General features: G+C 42.7%; 1 protein-coding gene and 1 pseudogene across 1 annotated transcript; both read right to left on the bottom strand.

Annotated features, from left to right (window-relative positions):
- Positions 1-3,796: 3,796 nt before the first annotated feature.
- On the bottom strand, positions 3,797-5,479 carry LOC146624561 (E3 ubiquitin/ISG15 ligase TRIM25-like). Its single transcript, XM_085364010.1, has one exon. The coding sequence runs from the start codon at positions 5,477-5,479 to the stop codon at positions 3,797-3,799; it is 1,683 nt and encodes a 560-aa protein (XP_085220136.1).
- Positions 5,480-12,050: 6,571 nt separating this feature from the next.
- Positions 12,051-13,709, bottom strand: LOC146624560 (tripartite motif-containing protein 16-like; annotated as a pseudogene).
- Positions 13,710-13,730: the final 21 nt, after the last annotated feature.

The following is a 13,730-nucleotide window of genomic DNA, read 5'->3' as shown; positions in this document are numbered from 1 at the left end:
TGTGTACAAAGAGTACAGCAGGGGGCTCAGAACACACCCCTGGGGGGCTCCAGTGCTGAGAGTGGTGGAGGCTGAGACATGTCCGCCCATCCTTACTGCCTGTGGTCTGCCAGTTAGGAAGTTGGAGATCCACTGACACATAGATGAGCTGAGTCCCAGATGCTCCAGCTTGGTGGTGAGTGTGGCGGGAATTATGGTATTAAATGCAGAGCTGTAGTCTATGAAGAGCATTTTAACATAATTCCCCCTTCTAGTGTCCAAGTGAGTGAGTGATGTGTGGAGGAGATGAGAGATGGCATCGTCTGTGGAACGATTTGGACGGTAAGCGAACTGTAGTGGGTCCAGTGTGTCTGGTAGTGAAGAAATGATGAAGTCTCTGACCAGGCGTTCAAAGCACTTCATCACTACTGAGGTGAGGGCTACAGGGCGATAGTCATTGAGAGAAGCAGGGTGGGGTTTCTTCGGGACAGGAACAATGATGGACTCTTTGAAGCATGTGGGGATCACCGACTGAGATAAAGAGATGTTGAATATCTCAGTGAACACAGGAGCTAGCTGGTATGCGCAGTCTCTTAGGATACGACCTGGGATGCCGTCTGGTCCTGCTGCTTTCCTGGTGTTCACTCTTTTGAAGGCTCTCCTTACTTCATGCTCGGAGATGACGAGCACGTTTCCGGTGCTGGCAGTATCTTCCTGTCTGCAGCCGTTAGCGCCGCTAACACTAGCATTGTTGGAGACCTTAGTTGCAGCCTCGAAGCGAGCATAGAAAGCGTTCAGCTCGTCTGCCAGAGTCACGGCCGCGTTCGTCATACCGGTTGTTGGTGCTTTATAGTCCGTTATTGTCCTTAGTCCCCGCCACAGGCTCCTAGAGTCACTCTGTTGGAGTTGTGACTCTAGTTTCCTCCCATAGCGCTGCTTCGCCTCTTTCACCGCCCTCCGCACGTTATATGACGCGGCTTTGTACGGGTCCATGTCCCCCGTTGTGAGTCCCGTGTTGTAGGCAGCGGTGCGGGATCTCAGAGCGTTGCGGATGGTTTTATCCACCCACGGCTTCTGGTTGGGAAACGTTGTGATAGTCTTTGTCTCCACGGTATCATCCGCTAGTTTCCCGATGAATCCCACAACCGCTTCCGTAAACACGTTGACGTCATCGTCGGAGCTGTTTCTGAACATGCCCCAGTCTGCGTCATCGAGTGCGTCCTGTAACGCGGCCACCGATTGATCCGTCCAGCGCGCGACCTTCCTCTGAACCGGAACTTCCTGTTTCAGCCTTTGTTTATATTTTGGCATGAGGAAGATGGCGGCGTGATCAGATTTGCCAAACGGAGGGCGGGATTGTGCCTTGTAGCCGTCCTTGACCGTAGTGTAGCAGTGGTCCAGTGTCCTTTCACCCCTGGTGGGGCAGGTGATGTGTTGATAAAAGTTCGGCGCTGCGCGTTTGAGGTTGGCGCTATTAAAGTCCCCCGTCACAATAAGCGCAGCGTCCCGGTGTTGTGTCTGGTGCTGTGTGAGTGCCTCATGCAGCTCGCATAAGGCGGTGACCGTGTCCGCTTGTGGTGGAATATAAACGGCACTTACAATGACCGATGTAAATTCCCGAGGTAGATAAAAAGGACGACACATGATGGACAGTAGTTCCAGATTTGGTGTGCAGGAGCGTGTGAGAGGAACAACGTTCGCACTGTTGCACCAGTTGTTGTTCACCATTAAACACACGCCGCCTCCCCTTGACTTCCCGAGTCCCGTGTCCTGTCCATGCAGTGAACCGAGAAGAACTCGGCCGGCTGGATGGCGTGGTCCGGCACCGCTGGGTTCAGCCATGTCTCGGTGAAGCAGAGGAGATTGCAGTCCCGAATGTCTCTCTGGAACTTTATCCTGGCCCTGAGGTCATCAAGCTTGTTCTCCAGTGACTGGACGTTGGCGAGCAGGATGCTAGGCAGAGGTATGCGGTGTGCACGAGCTCTCAGCCTGTTCCTGACGCCGGCTCGCTTCCCTCTAGGCCGCCGCCGCTTCCCTTTGTTCTCCCTCGAGATCTCACTCGGCCAGCTCGGATCCGGAGTTAAAAACTTCGAATTGTGAGTACATTGTATACCAATAGAAACAAGAGTGTCACTGTCATACCTAATGTACCCAATGGTGATGATTTTGCCGATTTAGAAACGCTGAAAACTAACTTAAAAAACAAAGACAAAGAAAAAGTGGTCGGAGCAGTCGTGACGGCAGCCGACCTCACCGGCGCCATCTTCATCATATCTTGAAATAATAATAATGGGTATATTGAAATATCTCATTTTTATTTTCACTTTGCTAGTTTACTTCCTGCTTTAAATTTTGCCTTATTATGAAAACATTTTTCATCTGTTATACTCCTACTTAAATTAGTATAGACCTACAGTATGTACGTTTTTGTCATGGTGCTGGGTTGACCCAGCGTTTTGCCTTTGTCATTATGTTTTATCAGATTTGATGTTAATTTCTTCATGGTTATTAGTATGTAGGTTTCATTCTCAGGGTTTCCAGTCCTAAGGTTTATTTCCCGTGTCGTCCCCCTTCGTGTCCATGAGTTTGTTTTATGAATTTCCTGTTTTACTTTGAAGGTCTGTGTCTGTTATCACTGTGTTCAGCTTGTATCCTCCCGTCATCTTGTGAATTAGGATCATCTGTGTGTCATTGCCTGATAACCGTGTGTGTGTGTGTGCGCGCGCTCTTTGTCGGCTCGTCTCTGTTTCATGGTGTTTTGTTTTTTGGTCTGTGTCTCTCTGCCCTTCACCCAGTTTCATTATGATTTAAGGTTTGCTCTTTAGTTTTCCCAGTTTAGGTTTCTTCAGTAGCTCATTGCCTCTTTTTCTCCCCTTGCCACTTTGTAAATGAACATTCACTCATATCAGTCTTTTGCCTGCATTTTGGGTCCTTTTCCACCAACACCACACGGCTCGCCCCGGCAGCCGTGACATTTTTTAAGATTTTACTTTTTTAATTTCATCATTAATGCTCTACTGTAAATGTCTCTTAACAAAAGGTTCCATTCATCATGTTAGTGATATTTTATTTCTTGAAACAAGAAAGTTTAGTGTACATTGCTCACTTTATTTCACAAACAGCAGTAAATAAAAAAAGGTTCATGAAAACATAACTGAAATTAAACATTTTACAATCCACCAACTTAAGTATAGAAATTTAAAAAACAAAAATAGAAGCAACAATTATAATAAAAGTGCCAAAAAATATATTCTGTTCATCTAAACGTTTCCAGTGGGAGAAACATTACATCAGTTATCCAAGTGACTTCTTCAGTCTCAGCTGACTGCAGTTTCCCCCGACCTTATAAACAGTACATATTCACAATAACTGAAACTAGCCCACTGAATGAATAATAGTATGTGAGGTCAGTTTCTTTATCAATAATATGCAAATTGTCATGAGCATTTCTCCTACTGAAAACGTTATGTCCAGATAAACAGAATCAGCTTTTTAGGATTTCCTTACCTGGATGATTGAGCATGCATCAAGATATAATAACCCTGATTCCAACATATCTGATACATAATTACTTTTTTCTCTAATTTTAAATATACTGAAGTTATTTTTATATGACTTTGTTTTTTTGCTAATGTTACAACAAAACAGTGGTTAAATGAATATTGTTTTGCCAAATAAACAGTTTTACCCAAATAGCTATTGAAAACAACACAATCAAAGAAATTAAAGAACACACTTATATCCATAAGGATTCATCTCTAACAGGTGCAGGATAGATAAACACATCTCAACAAGTAGCACATGGCATCAAATTTTACTATTTTATGTTTATTCTCTTCTTGAGCTCACACACCTCAGCAGTGTGTCCAGCACTTTGTGGAAGCCACAGTCCAACATAGAGAGGCTGAGTGAACCTGGTCTGGACTCTGTGGAGGAGATTCATGGTCTCAGTGATGCTGTAGAAAGAAAGAGTTCCTGCCCTGTGATCCAAATATACTCCTATTCTGGAGGACAGAGGGCCTGGGATGGGAGTGGGAATATTGTTGTGTTTGAATTCATAACCGCTGCCTGAAACTGTTAATGACCAGGATTTGTCATTCAATCCAAATCCACATTCCTCTCTGGTCCCTCTACGGCCAATATCCTTGTATGCAACAGCTACTCCAACAGTCCCGTTGCACTTCACCTCCCAGTAACAGTGTCCAGTCAGACCCTCTCTGCTCAGGACCTGCCGGCAATCAAGGAATTTGTCTGGATGACTTGGATATGACTGGTTTCTACTCATCAGTGTTACTTTTCTGTTGCTGTCACTCAGTGACAACAGTGTGTGTGCTGTATTTGGATCGAGAGTGATCTGACAAGAATGTTTCAAAAAGTCGTGTCTGGTTTTGGGTTCTCCTTGAGGCAGTAAAATATCTGCTTTGGTCGTTCCAACTGAGATTTTTGGCCATTCATCACTGAGAAGAGCCTTCACTTTATCTCTGGTCCGTGACACAGATGCAGTCACATCATCAAAGTACTGCAGAGTAACATTGTTGTAGGTGGGTACGTTTGTAGATGCATTCAGATGTGACAGTGAGGAGTAGTTTTTCAGAAAATGGAGGTGATCCTCTGTCAGTGAGAGCTGCTGCAGTTCAGCGTCTCTCCTCCTCAGATCTCTGATCTCCTGCTCTATTTTCTCCTGAAGCTCTTTGACTCTGTTCTGTTCAAATGTTTGCTTGGACCTGATCTTCTGCTTCACCTCAGAGCTTTTTTTCTGAATAAGACTGATCAAGTCTTTGAACATCTTCTCAGTTTGCATTAACGCTTTATCAGCAGAAAGATTGATAGCCTCCACTCTTTCATGAAGCGCCTTCACATCTTTCTCTCCATCCTGAACTCTTTGAAGAAATTTTTGTCGATTTCTTCCAAGCCCTTTCTGCCTCTCAGCTCTTTCTGCTGCAGCTGACACTGTGACATGGTCTTTGTGTTCATCCATTAAACAGAGATAACAGATACACTGCTGATCAGTGCGGCAGAAGATCTTCATCACCTCATCGTGGCGAGGGCAGATGTTCTCCTGAAGCTTTGAAGTGGCTTTGATGAGTTTGTGTTTCTTTATTGGAGCTACGTTGTAGTGAGGCTGCAGGTGCTGCTCACAATAAGAGGCCATACACACCAGGCAGGACTTTGAGGCTTTCCGCTTCCTCACAGAACAGAAATCACAGGCCACATCTCCAGGTCCAGCAAAGGCATGATCAGGTGAAGCAGCTGGAAGTCCTGCTTTCTTTACGTCTTCCACTAACTCAGCAAGCATGCTGTTTTTCACCAGGTCAGGTTTCAGTGTGAAAATCTGCCTGCACTGAGGGCAGCTGTGTACTTCCTTCTCATCCCAGCACTTTCTGATGCAGTCCATGCAGTAGTTGTGCCCACAGGGAATAGTGACTGGATCCTTTAGAAGCTGCAGACAGATGGAACAGCTCAGTTTGTCTTGATCCAGCTGAATCAGTTGCTGCGCCATGTCTCCTCACCACGACTGTAAAAGATTTCCTTTCTTTTACCGGATGCAAATATGCACTGAAATTTGAACTCAAGGTCCTTTTGAGGGAAGTCTGTGACATCTCACTTTCAGTTACCAGATAAAAGCTGCTTTCGTTTCTTTGATGTAGACACTGACCTGAGCATAGGGTGTGACTAATGTCTGAGTGAGCAGTATATAAACTGAGTGGGGCTTAGACACGTGTGCTTTATTCCAGGAAAGGGCCTAGACAGACTGGTCTTGTAATTTGATACAGTACCGTTCTCACCATTTCAGCTGTGCATTTGTTAGTGGGTATTGTGTATATTTTCTATCTAATAAGTATAAGGGTTGTGAGTTTTCTGCTAGTTAATGTGAGTTATGTATTTTTATTTAAACAGGAAACCACCCCACTCTAACTGTTGATGGACTCATATAGAGGATAATTTTCACTGTAAGGTTTTAATTGTTTTTTTTAAGAATTCAATTTGTTCAGAATAACAAAGAATAATAAAGGACCTTTAAATATATTTTGTGCTTTGTCCTGAGCTCATTTTACCAGACACCACATATGAATAATGGCAGTCAATTAGTTTTTATAGTAGTTTTTGCTATTTTACTTTAGTTTTTATAGTAGGTTTTAATAGAGCTCATGCAATAGCTGTGCGCACAGGGAATAGTGACTGGATTTAGTAGTTCCTGACAGATGGAACAGCTCAGTTTTTCTCGATGCAGCTCAATTACTTGCTGCACCATTTCTCCTGCCCTCAAACGACGTCTTACTTTCTGTTTCAAGATAAAACTTGTTTTTGTCTCCTTGATGCAAAGACACTGATCTAAAGCATATGGAAATGTTCTGTTTTGCGTCTTATTACACGACTGGCAGATCAGTAGTCTGGGAGGAGCTTAGAAAGGTGTGCTTCATTCCAGGAAAGGGAGTATTCAGATTGATGTGAAACTGAAAGTGTTTCAGATAAAAACAGAAATGTAATCGAATGTTTACAGTGGAAACTGTTACTGGACAATTCAGAAGGACTGGATTAGTAATACTAAATATTAGTAACATTCAACCTTAATTCTTTGTTATCCCAGTAACAATTAAAACTGTTTTTTTTTTTTGTTTTTTTTAAAGTGCTGTCCTTTCTAGGAATCATAACTGGGTTTCACAAGGGACGTATCGATCACAGGCGTAGACAGCCACACATTTCTTTGTAAGATTGACATGATGTAAGTAAGTAAGTAAAGTTAATTTATATAGCACCTTTCACAGACATGGTCACAAAGTGCTTTACAAGAAAGGTAAGAAAACACAATACACTCATAAATACATCATAAAAACCATGGTCTATATAAAGCTTTTTGAAGGTCTCCACAGAGTCCAGACATCATAAAAATAGAGGAAGTGCATTCCACAGTCTGGATGCAACAGCTTGGAAAGATCGGTCCCCTCAAGTTCTAAAATGAGTGTGGGGGACCACTAAAAGGTTTTGATTAGATGACCTCAGGTTACGAGAAGAGGTATGTGTACGAATCAAATCAGCAATATTGGAAGGGGTCTGTCCCTGTAATGCTCTAAAAGTTCAAACTATAATTTTAAAATGGAACCTAAATCTGACTGGTTCGACCAGCGACTTTAAAACAGGGGTCATATGAGCTCCCTTGTTCGAGCAGGTCAGTAGCCTCCCTGCAGAGTTTTGAACAACCTGTAGACGAGCTAGCCCTTTCTCGTTTAGACAAGTAAACAGGCTGTTACAGTAGTCAAGTCTTGTAGAGACAAAAGTACGGAATTATGATCTCGAGTTCACTTGTTGACACGATGGATCTAAGTTTGGAAATGTTCCTCAAGTGGAAAAAGCAGGTTCTTACTGATTTAAATGTCCCTCCAAAGAAAAAGCTTAATCAAAAATAACACCTAGATTTCTAAGGTTATGCTTCTATAAGGAACCTAAATCACCTAATCGCTGTTTAATATCAGTTATTGCACTGTCTGGTGCAATAATCAAAGTTTCTGTTTTCTCTGGGTTTAGCTGTAAGGAATTATTGTTCAACCATTATTTAATGTTGGTTAAACAGTCAGAGCGGAGAGCTTATGAACTTCAGAAGGCTTAAATGAGTAGTATAGCTGAATATCATCAGCAAAAAGATGATAAGATACATCAGGAAACTGCCGTATTATCTGGCTTAAAGGAAGAATGTATATTAAAAACAGAATAAGTCCCAGCACGGAGCCCTGAGGAACTCCACACAGCAGCTCTGTAGATTCCGACATGACATGTAGGATGAAAACCAGTCTAGAACAGAGCCAGACATCCCAACCAGGTCTATCAGTCAGTTTATCAGGATGGTATGATCAACTGTGTCAAGGGCTGAGGTAAAGTCTAACAAGACTCGAGCTGTGTCCCAATTCAGGGGCCGCACACTTCAGAGTACCCGGCCTTCGCGGTCTACGAGCGAGAAGACGCAGACACACCACACTGACACCAGTGAACAGCCAGGGAGTGGACATTGAGATAGTGGACTCTTATAGGTACCTGAATAATAAACTGGACTGGAGTCACAACACTGATGCTCTCTACAGGAAGGGTCAGAGCAGACTCTACCTGCTGAGGCGGCTGAGGTCATTTGGAGTACAGGGAGCCCTTTTAAAGACCTTCTATGACTCTGTGGTGGCATCTGTCATTTTTCACAGTGTGGTATGTTGGAGCAGCAGTTTATCGGCAGCTGAGAGGAAGAGGTTGGATAAACTCATCAGGAAGGCCAGCTCTGTTCTGCGAGGCACCCTGGACCCAGTGCAGGTGGTGGGAGACAGAAGGACTCTGGCCAAAATAACATCTCTGATGGACAGAGTCTCCCACCCCATGCATGTAAATGTTGCTGAACTGCAGAGCTCCTTCAGTGACAGACTGCTGCGTCCTCGATGCATGAAGGAGCGTTTCCGCAGGTCCTTCCTCCCTGCAGCTGTCAGACTGTACAATCAGAACTGCTCCCAACAAACATAGATGTTTACATCTGCGCTGTAACTGCAACAATTTAATCAACCGATTCACACTATAACCTGGTTTGCCTCTTATCTGTAGTTATTTTTATTTAATTTGATAACTGTACAGTACTCTGTTTATAGTAATCATTGTCCTTAATGTAAATATGTAAGAAAAATTGTGTATGTTTCTGTTCTGTGTCCTGTTTGTTGTATATGTGTCTTTTTGGCTGCTGTTACAACCAAATTTCCCCTTGTGGGACAATTAAAGGATTATTCTATTCTTCTATTCTAAAAGGAAAGACGCACATGGACTGCTAACTCTGAAAGGAAATAAAGTGTGATTTAAGTCATTCAGTAACTCATAATACATGAACTCAGGAAACTCTAACAGAAACTCACCTCAGCTGCCGCCCCATGAGGGAGTGAAGAAGGAGTTAGCTGTAGGTGAATGCAGTCCTTATATAACTGGTTACAGGTGAGTGCAATTAAGGGCAAGCACCACACCCAATCAAAGGTGAGGAAAAGAAACTAGGTGCATCTGGTGAAGTGAGTGCACTGAAAGGTGAGTCTTTACAACATCTATATGACTGAATAAGAATATTTACATCATTTCCAGTAAAAAGTAGAGAACTGTCAAATATGATGGAGAACCTCCCAGCAGTAGTCTCAGTTATTATGCGTCTGAGTTTTTAACTTCCAAGGTGTTTGTTTAGAACTAAAGTTGAGTTCAAAAAAGACAATTATGATCACTCAAAAGTGCATGCTCGACAAACACGTTGCCAATGTTGAGGCCCAAGGAAAAGACAAGTTCCAAGGTATGGCCTTTTAAATGGGTTGGACCAGAGACATGTTGGACAAAGTCAAAAGAATTGGATACAGATAAAAGTTCTGCTGCAGAGTTTGATGAGGCATCATCAATATGAATGTTAAAATCCCCAAGAATCAAAACTTTCTCCAGCTGGATAATAGAAGATTAGAAGTTCGTAAAATCCTTTAAGAACACAGCAGCAGAGACAGGAGGGCGATAGACTGAAACTGTCATGTCAAACTGTCAAAGATAAAATATGTTCGTAGAGCCAACCTTAATTTTTTTGACTCAAAAGAAGAACAGTTTTTAGTTTGCATATCTCTGCATGTGTAACTGTCCTTAAAGACAACAGCAAGTCCTCCACCACGGTGACGTAAATGGGAGGCGCCCAAGTAAGAGCAGCCAGCAGGGCGCAGTTTGTTTAGGTGAATAAACTTGCCATCCCTCTGCCATGTTTCAGTGAGAAACAGAAAAAAAACAGGGAGGGGGGAAGGGGGGGGGTTTCTGTGAAGAGCTTATTCAGAGAGAAGGATTTGTTTGCGATGGAGCGGATGTTCAAGAGCAGAGTCCAACTAAATACTGGCAGCGCAGGTTTCACATCAGATTGTCGAAGTGGGACTGACAGCAAACACCTTGTCCGATCGCATGGTCTCCAGCAGCGCCACGGACCTAGTATTGCATGTGAATTTCTAATTATAAAACGCAAACAACTACAAATGAATTATACTTGTGTAGGGACCCTTCATGTCATATTTCTCCACACCTTAAAATTAGGGAGGTTTCCTATGATGCACTGAGCATTTCTTCTTCACTCTGTTCACTCTCTTTTTGTTCCTGCACCACTTGTTACAGTCTAGCTGAGTAGCTGACTGTGTGAAGTATGAATAGTAGACCCAAGAGCAAACAACATGGAACATAACTTGAGTTAACAAAAAGTGAGCTGTTTAAAGCGGCTGATGGAGAAACACAAAGTAATGCACAAGGCAAAAAAAGACGAGAATAAACAACAACCGAAACTGGGGAAAAATAAATAAATATGAAACTTGGTATAGATACAAAGAGACCTGGACCATGGAGACATGGCACAAAAAACCACAGATGACCTGACACTGAACAAAGGAGGACAGAGGACTTAAGTACACAAAAATATAATGAGAGGATGGGGAACAGGTGGAAACACAGCTGGGACAAATCAGACCTAACTAGACAAGGGGAAGAAATCTGGACACACTGCATACTGGACAGAGACTTTCACAGTAAAACAGGAAGCAGAATGGAATGCAGACATGACAACACAACCTTGACAACATAAGACACACAAACATAAAACACAAAGGGTGAGGGAAACTTAAACACAGGGGCAGAAGACACAAGGAGAATCTGAAAAACAATAAACTATAACGGAAACTTAGGTTTAGTGGAAATGAACTTAGAGAACCTAAAGTACTTAAACATAAACCACAAACATCAAAATAAGCTAAAACTCAAAATGCTGGGTCAAAAAACCCAGGATTATGACACATCCATATTCTTCCACTTAAATTAGTGTAGACCTACAGTTAGATTTGGATGTCTCAAGACAGGTCTTGGTCTCGAGACTTTGATGTGGTCTTGGTCTTGTCTTGGTCTAGACGGACTTTGGTCTCTGTCTTGTCTTGGTCTCACTGTCTCGGTCTTGCTGTCTCAGATCTAAATAGTGGTAAGGAGATTTGGAGTCAACAGTATCCATGACACACAACGTAACGTTCGATGATGTGTCATACGCAAAAGCATCAGCTCTAAGAGCCGTGCTTAGAGAGTGCTTTGTAGTGAATCAGAAGAGTCGACTCTCATTGAGCGAGAGCCGGCTCCTCAATTAATTTCCTTTCGTTGCTCAGCTCTCACACAGTGGCTCAGCTATGCTCCAATCCTTCCATATTGTGGCCAATCACATGCGAGGATATAGGATAATATCATTATGTGAAAAACAGAGAGGGTGAGAGACGCGACAGTCAAGTGGAGCGTGCGTCTGTCCTCTCAGTAAGTGAGTGAGACAGTAGACAGCAGTGAGGAGGGCTGTGCGAGTGCATCGCAAAAACACATAAATATGCCTGACACCTGTAAACGAAGCAGCATCTGGCTGCAGTTTATAGACTTTTTTGTGTTGGTCTCGGTCTTGGTCTAGTCTTGGTCTCGACACCCTCTGGGCTTGGTATTGTCTAATGTACATTTTTAAGGTTATACTTTTTTTAAATTTCATCATTATTTGAAATTGTTGAATGCTCCACTTTAAATGTCTCTTTACAAAAACCTCCATTCATCATGTTAGTGATATTTTATTTCTTGGAACAGGAAACTTTAGTGTACATTGCTCACTTTATTTCACAAACAGCAGTAAATAAAAAATCATCATGAAAACATAACTGAAATTAAACATTTTACAATCCACCAACTTAAGTATAGAAATAAAAACTAAGTTGAAAATGCAAACATCACAATAACCCTGATTACAATTATCTGATACATAATTATTTTTTTCTGTAATTTTAAATACACTGAAGTTATTTTCATAGGAATTTATATTTATGGGAGTTTTTTCTGCTAATGTTACAACAAAACACTGGTTAAATATAAAATATATAAGAAATGAATATTGTTTGCCAAATAAACAGTATTACCTGAATAGCTGGTGAAAACAAGAAAATCAAAGGAATTAAAGAATATACTTATATCCATAAGGATTCATCTCTAACAGGTGCAGGATAGATAAACACATCTCAACAAGTAGCACACGGCATCAAATTTTACTATTTTATGTTTATTCTCTTCTTGAGCTCACACACCTCAGCAGTGTGTCCAGCACTTTGTGGAAGCCACAGTCCAACATAGAGAGGCTGAGTGAACCTGGTCTGGACTCTGTGGAGACGATTCATGGTCTCAGTGATGCTGTAGAAAGAAAGAGTTCCTGCCCTGTGATCCAAATATACTCCTATTCTGGAGGACAGGGGGCCTGGGATGGGAGTGGAAATGTTGTTGTGTTTGAATTCATAACCGCTGCCTGAAACTGTTAATTACCAGGATTTGTCATTCAATCCAAATCCACATTCCTCTCTGGTCCCTCTACGGCCGAAATCCTTGTATGTAACAGCTACTCCAACAGTCCCGTTGCACTTCACCTCCCAGTAACAGTGTCCAGTCAGGACCTGCCACCATTCAAGGAATTTGTCTGGATGACTTGGATATGACTGGTTTCTACTCATCAGTGTGACTTTTCTGTTGCTGTCACTCAGTCACAACAGTGTGTGTGCTGTATTTGGATCTAGAGTGATCTGACAAGAATGTTTCAAAAAGTCGTCTTTGGTTTCTCCTTGAGGCAGTAAAATATCTGCTTTGGTCGTTCCAACTGAGATTTTTGGCCATTCATCACTGAGAAGAGCCTTCACTTTATCTCTGGTCCGTGACACAGATGCAGTCACATCCTCAAAGTACTGCAGAGTAACATTGTTGTAGGTGGGTACGTTTGTAGATGCACTCAGATGTGACAGTGAGGAGTAGTTTTTCAGAAAATGGAGGTGATCCTCTGTCAGTGAGAGCTGCTGCAGTTCAGCGTCTCTCCTCCTCAGATCTCTGATCTCCTGCTCTATTTTCTCCTGAAGCTCTTTGACTCTGTTCTGTTCACATTTTTGCTTGGATCTGATCTTCTGCTTCACCTCAGAGCTTTTTTTCTCAATGAGACTGATCAAATCTTTGAACATCTTCGCACTTTGCCTCAAAGCTTTATCAGTAGAAAGACTTATAGCCTCAACTTCCTCTTGAAGCACCTTCACATCTTTCTCTCTGTCCTGGATTCTCTGTTGGACATTTTGTCGATTTGTTTCAAGATCTTTCTGTTTCTCAGCTCTTTCTGCTGCAGCTGACACTGTGACATGGTCTTTGTGTTCATCCATTAAACAAAGAAAACAGATACACTGCTGATCAGTGCGGCAGAAGATCTTCATCACCTCATCATGGCGAGGGCAGAAGTTCTCCTGAAGCTTTGAAGCATCATTGATGAGCTTGTGTTTCTTTAATGGAGCTATGTTGTAGTGAGGCCGAAGGTGCTGCTCACAATAAGAGGCCATACACACCAGGCAGGACTTGGAGGCTTTCCGCTTCCTTCCAGAACAGAAATCACAGGCCATGTCCCCAGGTCCAGCATAGGCATGACCAGATGAAGCAGATGTGAGTCCTGCTTTTAGATCTTCCACTAGCTCACCTAAAATTATGTTTTTCACCAGGACAGGCTGCGATTTGAAAGTCTGCCTGCACTGAGGACAGCTGTGGGTTTCCTTCTCATTCCAGCAAGTTTCGATACAGGTCATGCAGTAGCTGTGCCCACAGGGAATAGTGACTGGATCCTTTAGAAGTTGTAGACAGATGGAACACCTCAGTTTTTCTCGATACAGCTCAATTACTTGCTGCGCCATGTCTCCTCCGCTCAAACGACG

The sequence above is a fragment of the Diplotaxodon limnothrissa genome, linkage group LG10 (genome assembly GCF_057381915.1).
Source record: "Diplotaxodon limnothrissa isolate DT_005_m linkage group LG10, D_limnothrissa_male_GT1.1, whole genome shotgun sequence".
Classification (NCBI taxonomy): domain Eukaryota; kingdom Metazoa; phylum Chordata; class Actinopteri; order Cichliformes; family Cichlidae; genus Diplotaxodon; species Diplotaxodon limnothrissa.
The sequence above is the reverse complement of the archived record's forward strand: the minus strand, read 5'-3'. Positions and strand labels throughout refer to the sequence as shown.

Bases quoted from the DNA above. Each gene is read 5' to 3' on its own strand.
- LOC146624561 (XM_085364010.1), bottom strand. From the start codon at position 5,479: ATGGCGCAGCAACTGATTCAGCTGGATCAAGACAAACTGAGCTGTTCC.